Source organism: Daktulosphaira vitifoliae, unplaced genomic scaffold, assembly GCF_025091365.1.
Source record: "Daktulosphaira vitifoliae isolate Bord-2020 unplaced genomic scaffold, ASM2509136v1 Scaffold_3, whole genome shotgun sequence".
Lineage (NCBI taxonomy): Eukaryota > Metazoa > Arthropoda > Insecta > Hemiptera > Phylloxeridae > Daktulosphaira > Daktulosphaira vitifoliae.
Genome location: NW_026099574.1, coordinates 11523018 through 11538158, shown reverse-complemented (window position 1 = coordinate 11538158; position 15141 = coordinate 11523018). Strand labels below are relative to the sequence as shown.

Genomic DNA, 15141 nt, shown 5'->3' with positions numbered 1-15141 from the left:
AAATAAAACATTACTTAATGATATTAACCAATATGTAATTTACTTACTAAATCAAATTTGTACACTGATTTTAAATCTATTATTAAATTTTTTCTATCACTTTTTTTTATATTATTAACAATTAGGAAAGGAGTATTAACCCATCTTAAATACTCATAATTAAAAAAAAACTTTAAAGAAATTAAAAAAACTCGCCTAAGATGATCAAAACTAGAATCTAATTAATTTTACCATTTATATCATTCTTAATAAGAAAATTATTGCAATTTAATTTTTATTAACTAAGTCCAAAATTATTAAAATATAAACATTGATAACAATTGTCACGAAATAGCTGTGTATGGTATTTATACATTTGGAGACAACTGTAAGAACAGTTATAGAAATGAATGTTGAAGGAAGATGTGGTAGAGGAAGACCAAAAAAGAGATGGAGGAATGTTATTGAATGCGATATGAGGACAGCTGATGTGATCGTAGAGGATGTGGGAGATCGTGTCAAATGGAAGTTTAGGATAAGGGTGGCCGACCTCAAGTAGTTAGGATTAAAGCAATGAAGAAGAAGAAAACTACCTCTAACAACTTATAATAATATTATCAATGAAATGATAAATAAAAATGTGTAATTAGTGATGATAATGTTTTCTTTGTACTTTTAAGACTAAGTTTATACTATCATTTTCATATTTTGTAATTTTTTTAATATCCCATGTTGGAGAACAAAAGATAAGCTACAATATAATTGTATTATCTTCCTTACTGATATTAATTGTTTAGGAAATTATTCGAAATATTTTATTATAATACCGGGCAAAATGACAGTGGTATGTCATTTTGCCCAAGTTATTTTTTATATTTAATTTAATTTATTTTTGTTATATTTATAGTTACAATGGTATCAAATTATAAACGTAAAACCACACGACAGTCATGGTCAGAAAGTGATATGAAAAAAGTTATATCTACTATAGACAAAAAAGAAATGGGTTGGCTTAATACAAAGCTAAGAAGATATTAATTTTACTATGATGTGTTTATTTTTTTTGTGTCTTACCACACATTCCCAGCTCTCCTGGACCAATGTTGATGAAAAATACGTCAAAAGATCATAAATTGTATCTAGTCGAGACATTACCCTAAAAATTGAAAAGAAATCCCTCGTACCCCTGTAAATGGGGGAATACACAAAAAAATTATAACTTTAAAAATCAGTATTTTTTATATTTTTCAACTTTCTTTTACCTAAAACTGCCATAACTTTTTGAAAAATAAATAAATAGAAACAATTTTTTTTAATATATAAATATATTTACCTATCATTTGGTATATTTTTTTTTGTAAATCTGACCCTCCCTTCCTCACAGGGAGGGATCTAAAATAATAACTTTTCCATAAAAAACTAATTTCTGAAAGTGTTCCGGAAATACTAACACTTTTATATATATTTTAAATTAAAGCGTATGTAATATACTTTAATATGAAAAAAATAATTTCGAAATTTATTTTGTCTTCATGTTGAAAATGGTTACCGTATTTAAAAATATGCTATTTTTGGGTTAAAATTCTTGATTTTATACTTTTAACTTTTAAAAAAATGTATGGATCAAACACTGTTTTTTAATGATAAATACTCTCACTCTCTCTCTCTCTATATATATATAATACATAGTATTTATAAAAAAAAGTATGTCTAATAAAAGAGGTATATAATTGAACCATTTAACTTCATACCAGGGGCAGTGGCGTATTTAGAAATTTATAATGAGGGGCATAAAAAATATTCATGAATAAGGTACCATAAAACGACTTTTTTTTTGCTCATAACTTTTGTTAACATATATTAAACACATTTTAAATTAAAAAAAAAAAAAATCTGTTATTTATTTTGAATCCATTTTTATTAATAAAATAATTTCTTTTTAAATCAGTGTATATTGTAACACAATAATCTATTCAAAAATAGGTTATAACATAAACAGGACGACTGTGCGTACGTCAAATTTTGTTTCACAAGACAACTATATCGACTAACATTTTATAAACCCATATTATTATGGATAACCAAAAAATACCTTTTTATTTTTAACGATATTATACATTATTACATAGCTTGATAAAATATTTAGATGATTCTGTCAATGGGGGAAGGGGCACGTGCCTCTTCTAAATACGCCACTATTCATATGATAATAGTAATATTACCTTTCTTTTAAATATACTCAGCTGCAACTCTATAATTTAAATTTTCGTGTAGTATTTGCGCTTATGAATGAAAATCGATTAATTTTCAAGGAGATTATAAATATTTTACAGTAACTTCCATGAATCAGGTGTTGTTCTTGTTATGAAATGGTCAATTTTAATCGTATATACATGCATAAATTGTATTATCAGGTGTAATAGAATAAGTAAAATTTGGGAAGTTCTCAAATTAAAATGTTTCAAAATTTTGTTATATATTGTAATGGATTTTGGGGTATATGTATGTGAATCCTAACTTAATTATGTCAACTGAAAGGCAAGTTTTAAGAGTCAATTACTTGTATATATAATAAAACTCTAAATTTACATTCCTTTTCTATGAACAATAAACATGAATTTAAAATAATTTTTTTTAGAGTGGTATGGGTTGAAATAATCGAACCCAAGACCAAGGAATATATGTATGCAAATTTAACAACTGGAGAATGTGTTTGGGATGCACCCATTGGAGTACCTGTGTAAGAGTATAGTAAATTATATTAATATGCACAATGAAAAAGGCAGTTATTCACTTCTCAGGAGATCAAAAATTAAATTTATCCTCTAATTTCTCCTTATATGTTTATCAATTTTCTAAGTAATTTAATTTTGATTCAAACCTAACTTGATATTTTGATGTAAGTTTCTATAAGAAAAGTAAAACTTAAATACCTCTTAATTTCAAAGTTTTAGTTACTACCTTATTATTTGTTGTCCATGGTGATACATATGATGTAATATAAAACAATATATGATATTTTATAAAACATTAAGGAAACAAAAATATATCTAAAACTAATATTTATTTATCTCAAACTATCAACATTTTATTAATTTATGTTAGAAGTCTTTATTTATAATTAAATACAGACTAATTTTTTAATAATTTATCTATTTTTGTTTTCTAGCAAAAAGACTGATAATAATCAATGGTGGGAGTTGTTTGATTCAATAACTAATCGTTTTTATTACTATAATGCTGCTTCTCAAAAAACAGTTTGGCATCGTCCTCCAAATTCAGATATTATACCATTAGCTAAACTTCAGACTTTAAAACAAAATACTGAGCCAGCAATCAATGATGAAAATGACCGTAAATATCCCAAAGAGTCAGTGTCAACCCAAACCTCTGGACGAAGTAGAGTTGCTTTACCTCTTTCATCTAGTAACCAAAGCCTGGTATCGATTATTTACTTTTGTATTTATATAATCAATCATTTATATGATAATAATTAAACAATTAATGACATCAATTTTGTAGGGTAATGTTGAAAATGTTCCTTCATTTAAATTGATGGATCCTGTTACAATTAATAAGAATTCAGTTAATTCCGAAACTCAAACTTCACCACTTACTCCTCGTAGATCTCATCATCATCATCATCATCACCACCACCATAATAAGTATGAAAATATCTTTCACTAAAGCTTTATTAAAAACAGATGTAGTTTTAAGAAAATATTAATAAAATTTCCTCATAATTATAAATTTGTATTTTTCAATAATATATTAAATAACAGTATTGTTTAAATTTTTTTTAAATATTCTTTATTTTGTTACTGGATATTAATAGCACATACTTATTGTATAGTGTAGTGTACATTTTACTTTTTTCTACTAAATTTATATATCCATTAATTTTAAAAATTAAGCTCATTAGTAGCAGTGGGATAAATTTATAAATATTTTTTAATAGAAATTCCTGTGTTTTAATTTTTTAATTATATGGTAACTACTTATTTTACAGTCAAAATATTCCTTTTTTATGTATTTCTGTCAAAAGTATATTAAACTATTGATCACTTGTGGCTGATAGTATTTAAAATGTAAAAGTATAAATATTTAACTCTGCTTAAATATTTTTAGTAAAAACACCTAATATGTATTTCAACAATTATATTTTTACTACCCCATTTGTTTACATTTACGCTAACTAACTATACATTAAATTTTATTATTTTAAAAATTTTCATTTCATTAAAAATAAAAAAATATTCTTAGTACATAAATGATTGTTTTAACAATTATATACGTTCAATTTTATATACAGCAAACGTGTAATTGTTACTATATAATCTTCATTGAAATAGTATGATTTTAGTAATAAATATTATTGATACATTACTATTAATGTTCTTAATAACTATGTGGTAAATTTAGATACCAGTTACAAAGTAATGTACCAAGTAGAGGACGACAGGAAATCAGAGGAAATCAGCCAAATGTATGGCATAATCGCACAGCTTATTCTCAGGTGAGCTTCTCATTTTTACATTATAAAAAACTATAACATAATCATTAATTTATTAAGGATTCGGGCCGATCGAGTGATTCAAGTTGTGTATCTATACATTCATCTAGTGGAAAGGATAACAATGTTGGTTTGTCAATGTCTGCTAGTACACCAATATTTAAAAAAAAGATTTCTCAGCCAGTTGTTTCACAATTAAATCTAATTCAGCGCAGTTCTTCTAATGCATCTCAATATCAGTTATTGTTAGGAAAACAGAAAAGCTTTGATACTGATATCAGTATTGGTGGAGGTTACAGTCTTGGGAATGATAACCGCAATAATAGTTGTTCACGTCCTCGACCTCCAGTTAATTTGTCTTCCAGCTTATCTAATAATCAAATTATTCGAAGCCAAAGTTTTGCCCAGAAGTCAATAGGTTCAAAAAAATCACGATATAAAGATGAAGAAGACTCTATGCATGAGAAATATTTATCACCTAATGGACTAATGGGTATTCCACCACGTCATGGCAAAAAATCTGTAGAGTCTACACCTCTGGTAAAACAATTACAAAAAAAAAAAAAAAAATTATGTTAAAGTGAGGTAAATGTGAATAAATAAGATATTTGTAAAATAATTTTTTTTAATGTTTATAATTTTATGTTATAAAAATGTATTATTTTTAATAAAATAAATATGTTTAAGGATTAGAACTATCTTACCTTAAATATTATTTTTTTAAATATTCTAAAAAATAACCAATTTTCAATTACACAATTCATTTACATTTACTCCGCTTCTCTCTATTTGTTTAAGAAATATTATTTTATTAAAATATTTAATTTTAGAGCACACGAAAATGGCACTCACATTCTGAAACTGGATCTCCAACTTCATCTTCTAAAATTAAACCTTTAACTCCAGAATATGCAAATTTTGCTGCTCCTCCTCCACCTTTATTAGCTCCTAGCCATTCGAGCTCAAAATCATCATTAAATCAGTCCATTGGAATGTCAAAAAGTTCTAAAGATGCAGGGCTATCTAGTAGTGATGATGATGATGAATCTATTGAAGATCACAACTCTAGTTCTAGTGTTTCTAGCAGTCCTCCTACAACTGGTAAAACTGACCAAAAATTCAAATTGGAAAACAAAAAAATTGATAACTGTAAGTTTAATAAGAACTATCCTAAAATAATTGTCGAAATAAAAATTATTCAAGTTGTCAGAATATGGTTGAACACTATTTACAGATGTATACATGGTAAAACTGACAACTCATAACTTTTTCAACCAATTATCATTTTGTTATAATTTCATTTAAACGTTTTTTACATTTATGAATTACGTTTAAGGTATGTTTTTTAATTTTTAGTAATAAAAAAAATTAAATATTCATTTTTTTCTAAATTTTAAAATAACTGTTTTTTAGAGCTATTTTTACAATACATTTTAATAAGTTAGTAGCTATTTTAGATCAAGTCATTTTTGAATTACAAGTATTTTTAAATGCATAGAGTGAGTATGTAGATGAATACATCTTGTTTTGTTATATATTTATAATACATACTCTATATACGCTACCTACCTACTTATTGTATTTAAATGCTTGTAACTCAATAAGTATTTGTCCTAAGATTTTTATCGACCCATTAATGTTTTTTATAAGAAAACTGCAAAAAAAAAGCTATTTTGTAATTAAATAATAATAATAAATATTATTTTAAATACAACAGTGCATATTTCAAAAAAAAAATGTTATTATTTTTATTATTAAAAACAAATAATTAAATATATTATTTTAATATAGCCTAAGAATACATAATTATTAAAAAAAAAAATAACAGTAAAATGTTAATTGTACAAAAAGTTATAGGAATTGTCAGTTAGATTTGTTTCACTATGTATATATTTATTTTCAATTTTATTAGAATATATTGTTTATTTTTAAGTTTCTAAAACGAGACCTATTTCAAATCATTCAAGTTCATCTAGTCAACGTGGCGATGGTTTAAGAAAAAGTGTTAGTCCTTCTACTTCAGATAAAAAAATAAATCCATTATATAGTAATATGGACATGTTTGAAGGAAGAATTTTACCAATTCATCAATATATTTTAGAACAAAGAACATTTTCAGGTAACATAATAAATTGTAATATAAAATAATAACTAAAATGTAACCTTTGAAATTTAAAATTTGTTCACCCTTATTGAAATTTTTTAATAAAAATTAAAGAAGTGTGCCATATATCATTTATTAACTTTTTATCTAGGTTCAGAAGATGAAGATGCTGAAATTGAAGACCTAATTGGTGTAATGGGCACAGCTACTGGATATGACAGCGATGAATTTGCTGATGATGAAGGTGCTATTAGTCAAGGTGAACAATCAAGTTCACCATCACCATCAAACACATCATCGAGACATTATTTAAGAGATGAATTAGACTATGACCATTTAACCGCTATGCGAATCACACAACCTCGTAGTTACACTAATGGTAAAAATCAATTAATTATTAATTCTATCATACATAAAAAAAATTATGAATATTTTGAACATTTTTTATTAATTTTCAGATGGTAGGGTATGTGATTATGTTGTAGAATCTGCTGGCAATAGTCAACATTATTACAACACTGTTACAAATACTTTAGCAACGCAAAGATCTGTCAATCTAGTCACACCATCTATTTCTGGTAAATACGTTAGATTATATATGTGTTATATCAACGCTGTCTTGTTAAAAAAGTGTATTCTAAATTTTCCTTTTTTTAACAAGCTAATGAAAATCATCAATTTCCAAAAAAAAATTAGTGATTTTATATTTAATATGAAAAGTTGTACATTAATATACTGTTAATAACATAATTATATAATTCTTAGCTTTAAGTTTTTACAGGTTTGGTCACTCTCAAATTTAGTGATATACTTCTATGTATATACAGTAAATTCTTGTTATGTCGAATCTCAAGGGGAACAGAAAAAAGTTTGAGATATCGAGTTTTATTAAAAAAATAAATAAATAAATAAATGTATGTTGTATAATGTACATGAATAATAAGTAATACAAATGCCTTATATAAATAATTTGAATACTTAAAATACTGATATGACTGAATAAATTATTTTTATTTGTAAAAATGTGTCATTAAAGTTTGCTTAATATTACTTCTTTCTGCCACGATGTCTTCCAAAGTAGATAATGCAGAAAAAACCTTATCTTCCATACCTGTAGTAGTTTCAACAAAATTCCTTAGTGTTTTTAAAGCATGTTTAGCTTGTTGAATTGTAACTTCAAAAATGACTTTCTCCTCATTTTGTGGTTCGTCTTCACTCTCGCTGGTATTTTCGATGGTTTCTGATAAAATATCGTTATCTGTCCATGTTCCACATACGTTTACATTATTGTCCATTTCCACATAATGTGAAAAACTTATGTCGTCTAAATTAAGATGATCAGCAACAATATTCCATTTAACATCAGAAATAGTAGTTGAGTTATCTAATGCAATTATATCACCGTCTTTAAAACCGGCTTTTATAAAGCAATTCAATATAGTCTGTGGTGTTACACTTCTCCAAGTCTTATCAGACATTCTTATAGCTTCGAGTATGTTTATAGAAAATGCTTTGTTGTTATCGACTAACCGTTTGATTATTTCTTTTCTATAAAACATTTTGAAATTCTGTATAACGCCTTGGTCCATGGGCTGAACTATAGATGTTGTATTAGCTGGTAAAAAATGTACTTTAATGGAACTTAATTCAACATTGTGATTATGAACTGTACAATTATCAATGAATAGTAGAACTTTTCGATTTTCTACTTTCATTTTTCTGTCAAAATTTAAGAGCCACTCACTAAATAATGACGAAGTCATCCAACAAACGAACTATGAAAGACTACAAACATGACTACTAACGCGCTAAATCACAATCATTATACTGAAAGTACTGCACAATTCCTGTTTTAACCGTAATAAAAATATTATTTGTGAACTCGAAATAACAAAAAACGATTAATTTTATATTGAGTTATCGAGAGCAAAACACTATTAAGTGTAATGGTAGTTTAAAGGGGAATTCAAAGTAGTTCGAGATAACAAAAAATTCGAAATAGCGACGTTCGACATATTAAGAATCTACTGTATTAAACATAGATTTTCTTGTTTCATAAAAAGGTGTATAAAATCTTATAACTAATAAATCTATTGTTATTTTCAACATTAACTAAAAAACAGTAACAAAAAATAACCTAAATTATCATTTAATATTTATATTTATTGCATCAATCATGAGTTAAGATACATAATGGTATATCACATAATATATTTAAGGTTTGGTTTTTTCTTGATTAATCAGCTAATTCTGGTAGAAACATTTCTAGATTTTCAAAATATTAAAACTATATTACTGAACTACAATATTTTTTCATAAAATTTAGTGATCAATTATTTGTCATATACTCTAGTCAAAAAAATAACTTTTAAATTTTATTTCTCAGGCTAAAAATCTTAGAAATATAAATATAAATCTGAGTGACTTTCATTTCTTATAACATATACAATTTAATAATAATATATAACTTTTCCTTTATATTTAAATGTATTATTTTATCATAAAACCAAACTTTCATGTTAAAAATAATTATTTCTAGTAATTAAAGTAATTACTGTTTGTTTATGTTATATTATTTTACAAAATTAAATAATTAGTGAAATATATTAACTATATTGTACATTGTTTATTAGATTCTTTTAATAGCTCAGTTTCAACTATTCCACTAGAAACTCAACACACTTCTTTAAGAAGACGGAAAGATCAGTATGTTCATCCTCCTACAGCTTTATATTCACCAATTATGGAAAAAAATGAAGTATGTTTAACATTTATATACATAATGATAGATTTATCATAAACCACTTGTTTACTCTCAAAATAAATGCAATATTGAACAGTGTTTAGATAATTTCCTATTTTATAATAATTATAAATTATTTGGTTAATTATGTATATTGTCATTTACAAAAATAAAATTGACATCCCTATAAATTATAAAGGATGGTTCTGAAAAGTAAATAATAGGTATTAATTCAAAGAAAAACATGTAACTAAAAAAAACCAAACAATTTTTTTCTTATAGTGTATTTATTTTGCAAGTAATCGAGTGGCTTATGATAAACTAATTTAAAATAATAAAGTATCATGATTTTAAATTTTTTATTTTACTTTTTTAATAATATTGCTAAGATGAATAATAGAGAAATAAATTTATCTATAGTGGTATTTAATATTAATGTTGCTATATTAACAATTTTTTAATATCAGGTCATGATTGATTGTGTAGTGCAACATTTTATATAGCTAATTTATTAAAGAGTTAATTTTTATATATTCATGCTTAATAGTATATAATAAATGTAAATTTATTTTGAATCACCCCTTTAAAATTTATCATATGTTACTGTTATTAAATTTCTTAACTAGAGTTTATAGTCCTCCACTATCTTTTTAATCTCAAATAAACATGAATAGTTTTATAGTTACTAAGTAATTTTAAAAATTTCTAGTACCAGATTTTATTACACTTGTGTTTGTATTAGTCAAACAACTAAATTGTTACACAATTTCATTAAACACTATAAAATTATTTTAATTATAATATTAAGCATTTTATCAATTTATTGTTATTATTTTTTTAATTTTAGTGTTAAATTAAAACATACTACAAAATATATTTTTTTTTTCATATAATATATTTATAATTCATAGTGAAATAAACATTTAATATATATTTAATATTTCTGTGTATCATGTAATTGATTAAATCAATGGTCTTATATATAAATTTACTTTTGCAAAAGTACCAAAAATATATATATTTTAAAATTTAATCTTTCATTATGTAAATTTTTTGAAATTTTTGTATTTTTTCCATTAATTAAATTCTTTATGCATTCTCATTTCAAAATAGGCTCATTTAAAATCATCTGATTCAATCTAAATCAAACTATCTTTCATCATACATTTTAGTTTTAAAGTAATTTTTTTTAGTTATTATGTGGTAATTTTGGTTTTGGTTTAAATAAATAGTAATTTTAATATTATAATACATTATTATTATTTTATTATAACTATAAATTGTAGTTTTAATTGTAATAAGTCATAGTATTTTTATTAGTTAAATTATGATTTTTTTGTTTTAAAACCCGTTTATGTTACAGTTTTTTTCCACAGTCTAAAAATTTTTATAATTTAAATAAGATAAATCAAAATAAATTATATTTAATTTGCTTCTTGCATGACTTAGTGAGCTATTTTTTGTGTGTGCTTTTAGTTTTTATTGGCTCGTTATTCAAACACCAATCGTATGATACTTCATCCTTCTTTATGTCAAGATGCATATTCTCGATTGCCTACCTATTACTATAATCAGGTTTATATAAATATATTTATACTTAAAATTTTTTCCTAAATTATGATATTTATAATATTATATAAAATTACATAATTAATATTTTTATAATCTAAATTATGATAATGTATCAACAGGTATCAAGGACATTATTGAATTGTGAAAAAAAAACTACATCTGAAAGTGACATTGAAAAATATGCCCAGGACAATTTGAATATACACACTAAAGGTATATTCCGCAAGAAGTTTTCTGTCAGAGATATGTTGTCATGGTCAAAGGTAAGTTTAATTTGAAATTAATATTTTTGAAATTACTGATGTATGAATATAATGAAAAAATATCTAATTTAATATAAATTAGTATGAAACTTAAATATATTGCTTTATTTTTTAGGATCCAATTCGTAAACCTATGTTGGTACTATCTGATAAATTATTAAAAAAAGAAGCATGTGATCTTTTCAAACTAGTTCAAACTTATATGAGTGACCGTAAAGCTAAGTTAGGAATGACTTTAAACAGTGTTGCTTTAGATATCTGTATGACTGGTTTTATGAAACCAACTCTCAGAGATGAATTATACATACAAATATGTAGACAAACCACTGAAAACCCTAGAAAGTTTGTATTTGAAATAATCTTTTAGTGCAATTAATAATTAAAACTTAAATTTAACTTTAGAGAAAGTTTACGTCGTGGATGGGAACTTCTAGCAATTTGCTTATCTTTTTTTCCACCATCCCCAAAACTTCAAAAATACTTAGAGAGCTACATGGAAAGACATAGGGATCCTGGATTAGATAGTTATTCAACTGAAGTTGGAAGATGGCCTGTACATGTTCAAGTTAGCCATTATGCTAGTGTAGCTACTAAAAGGCTTCATAGAGTAGGAGTAAATGGAAAAAAAGCTGTCCGTAGACCAACTCTCGAAGATATTGAACAATCAAGGGTAAATTTTTTAATATCAATAGTATTTAAAAGAATAATAGCTAATTTTTAAAGATCAATTCATAGTTTATGTTTACATTTACAGTATTTAATTTTAAACTATTTTTAGTTTAAATTTATTATTTTACTATTAATCATTTTATATATAATTATAAAAATTTAACATGCATTAATAAAATTTTTTGAAATACTTAAAAATTAATGTTTATTATTTAAATTATGACTATTAATTTTTTTTGTCTCTATCAATAAAGATATAGCACTTACTGAAACCAATTAAAATATATTATCATCAAAAATTTAAAAAAAAATCCTAAAATTTCTTATTAAAGAAATATTCTAAAAAATGACAATTATTTAAATTAGCAAATTTTAAATTTGTATTATTTTTAAAAATTATTAAATAAAAAAAAAAAATTGTATGACTTTAATATTAGATATCTATCCTACAAATGTCAATGTCCTACTTCTTTTAAAGATTACAATTTTCTTGTACAATAATTATTATAATTATTTAAATATTTATTCATTTTTTTTAGTCTAATGCGAATAGTGTCATTGTAATTAGGAAAATTAGACTTTTTTTTAGTTTATATAACCCCATTTCTAAAAATTTTTAGAAAATTTCATTTACATTTGTATTAAAACGTTTTATGAGTCATTTTAATCACTGCCATACTTAAATCTTTACTAGTTGAAACTATGCTATGAGCTAACTGTTAACTAAATTATTATCTCTAAGTTTTACATTGAATCTAGAAGTGTTGAAAATTATTTGGTGAAAATATGTTTAAAAAAATGTTGGACATAAAATATAAACTAAACAAATAAAATACTGTTAATAAACTTAAATCTATGTAGCATAAAATTTTCAATTCACACTTCTACATATATATATAATCAGTTCTATTTCTATTTTTAAATTTAGATGCAGATTTTTAGACCTAGTCTTTTTGGAAATACTATTATTGAAGTTATTGATCTTCAAAAAGAACGATTTCCACATCATAAACTACCTTGGGTACAAACCACATTATCAGATTTGATATTAAAACTTAGAGGAGATCAAACGGAGGGTATATTTAGGTAAAATTATATTTTAAATATTTAAATTAGTTATTATTATTAATTTAATATTTATGAAATTATTATTATTAATTTAGAGTTCCAGCTGATATGGATGAAGTTATGTCTTTAAAAAGTCGCTTAGATGTATGGGAAGTACCAGGTCCTGAAGATTTAACTGATGCACATACTCCTGCTTCTTTATTAAAACTTTGGTATCGGGAGTTGTATGAACCACTTGTACCTGACCACATGTATGGAGAGTGCATTGCTGCTCATCAAGACCCAAGAAGAGCAATTGCAATTATTCATCAATTACCCCCTATTAATAAAGCAGTGTTATCATACCTTATTTATTTTCTACAATTGTTTACAAAACCTGAAGTTGTTCAGGTTACTAAAATGGATGCTAGTAATCTTGCTATGGTAATGGCACCTAATTGTTTACGATGTACATCCATTGATCCTCGTGTAATATTTGATAATGCAAGAAAAGAAATGGCTTTTATGCGATTATTAATTTTACATTTTGATGCATCTTTTATGGAAGGTATTTTTTAAAAAATTTAATTTAGTTCCATAATTTACCCAATTTTTCAAAAATTAATTTTGGGGACCACTTATACCAAAGTTAAATATCATGGCTAGAAGCACATTAAATTTAGCTATTATTAAGGTAATTTTAACTGTATTTTATTATAGTACTTATGTAACTCAAACGTTTGATGTTGATTGGTAGTTTAGATAAGTGTTACCATGAGTAATTAACATTATAACATTAATTATTTTAAGATCATTTCCTTAATTACTACTTGTTTTTGAAATCCCTCCCACTGCCTATATATTATGTTATTTTTATCTTAAAAAAACTTATTTACACACAATATTTATGTTAAGAAATTAAACTGTTAATATATATATTTTTGCTGTAATTGTTTCAACTATTAGAATGTAAAATGTTATTATAATAAGGTAAACTTCTTTTATAGAAGTTAAATACTATTAGATTAAATGCTATGATGTATTATTTTAACATTTTAAAGATTACTTTACAAAATTTGATTGTTAGAAATTGATTTAATGATATGTGTTCTCCGATAGTGTTGAAATATATGTTAACTAAAAGTTTTATTTACATTTAAACTATACATATATTCATGCTTCATCTATTTTCATTTTACTTTTAAAATTTACATTTGTATCATTTTCCAAAGTAATGAACTTATAGTTTTTTTATTTTTATTTTGAACAACTTAAAACAAAAATGTATTATTGACTTTTTTATTTATACTTATATAATTTAATTCCTTGTGTAGTTTTGTGGTGTTATTGTATATGACTAATAAAGTTAAATTTGTTTTTATATTGTTAGTTTTTTTTACTAGTGGGTGAATTATTAACCATTGTATTGAAACTAACTAAATAATTTCATTCCCATAGAATTACAAAAAATTGTATGTTAGATCCACATCAAATGAGTCCAATTATTTTTGTGTCATATGACCATATATTAATATTAAAGAAATAAATTACTGATAACAATAAAAACAATATCAAAGATAGTATTTTAAATATCTTGGTCATCACTTTAAAACTTGAAATCAATAAATAATTTTGAATTATTCAAAACTTAAATACTGTAATCTTTAGCATTTGCCTTTTGCTATCTAGCTGACATTTTTTGACCGGTTTGTATTATTAATTAAATACGTGAGACACTATTTAATAATTATTGCTTAGAAAATTTAAAATATAGCTTAATTTTAATTATTGGCAAACTTAAGTTATCTATATATAAATAAAAAAAGTTAATTATAGTTGGGATCCAGCAAAACGTTGATGAGACATTTTTAAAAATTAGTATTGATCAGTAACTGACAGTGATTAACAATATTGTTTTGTAACGCTTCGATACGTTTTTAAAATTAAATATTATTTAGAACACGATACTCAGAGAAAATAAGTTGACGGAACATCTTTCTTTTTTAAATTGTATAAAGCATAAAAAAAAACTTGTATTTTATTTAGTTTTGAATAGCGTACGTGTTCAGATATTATGCATAAGATTTCCAAATTGTCCTTTTTTTTCCCCAAAAATTGAATGATTTTTGGATGTAATAGTGAACAACTCCTAGAAATCAAATTTTTTAAGTTATTTTTTTTCATCTTAAGATATATAAAATTATCTTTAATTTGACGTAGGTTAAAATTTAAGTTTTTTGAAAAATTATAA

General features: G+C 24.2%; 1 protein-coding gene across 2 annotated transcripts; it reads left to right on the top strand.

Moving 5' to 3' along the window:
- Positions 1–2354: 2354 nt before the first annotated feature.
- On the top strand, positions 2355–14202 carry LOC126902995 (uncharacterized). 2 transcript variants are annotated; one of them, XM_050680857.1, is made up of 17 exons: positions 2355–2517; positions 2618–2719; positions 3149–3419; positions 3502–3644; positions 4402–4495; positions 4553–5032; positions 5323–5641; positions 6426–6611; positions 6748–6975; positions 7055–7174; positions 9230–9354; positions 10816–10914; positions 11031–11174; positions 11290–11516; positions 11577–11844; positions 12772–12929; positions 13007–14201. In XM_050680857.1, the coding sequence occupies exons 1-17, from the start codon at positions 2480–2482 to the stop codon at positions 13467–13469; spliced, it is 3465 nt and encodes a 1154-aa protein (XP_050536814.1). In that variant the 5' UTR covers positions 2355–2479; the 3' UTR covers positions 13470–14201. The 2 variants fall into 2 exon arrangements, with proteins under 2 accessions (XP_050536814.1, XP_050536815.1); XM_050680858.1 differs by lacking the exon at positions 10816–10914 and having other exon boundaries at positions 13007–14202.
- The last annotated feature ends 939 nt before the right edge of the window (positions 14203–15141 follow it).

Coding starts and splice junctions, on each gene's coding strand:
- LOC126902995 (XM_050680857.1), top strand. CDS start 2,480: ATGTATGTGAATCCTAACTTAATTATGTCAACTGAAAG. Junction 4,496..4,552: donor ATCGCACAGCTTATTCTCAG/GTGAGCTTCTCA, acceptor TAATTTATTAAG/GATTCGGGCCGATCGAGTGA. Junction 6,976..7,054: donor ACCTCGTAGTTACACTAATG/GTAAAAATCAAT, acceptor ATTAATTTTCAG/ATGGTAGGGTATGTGATTAT.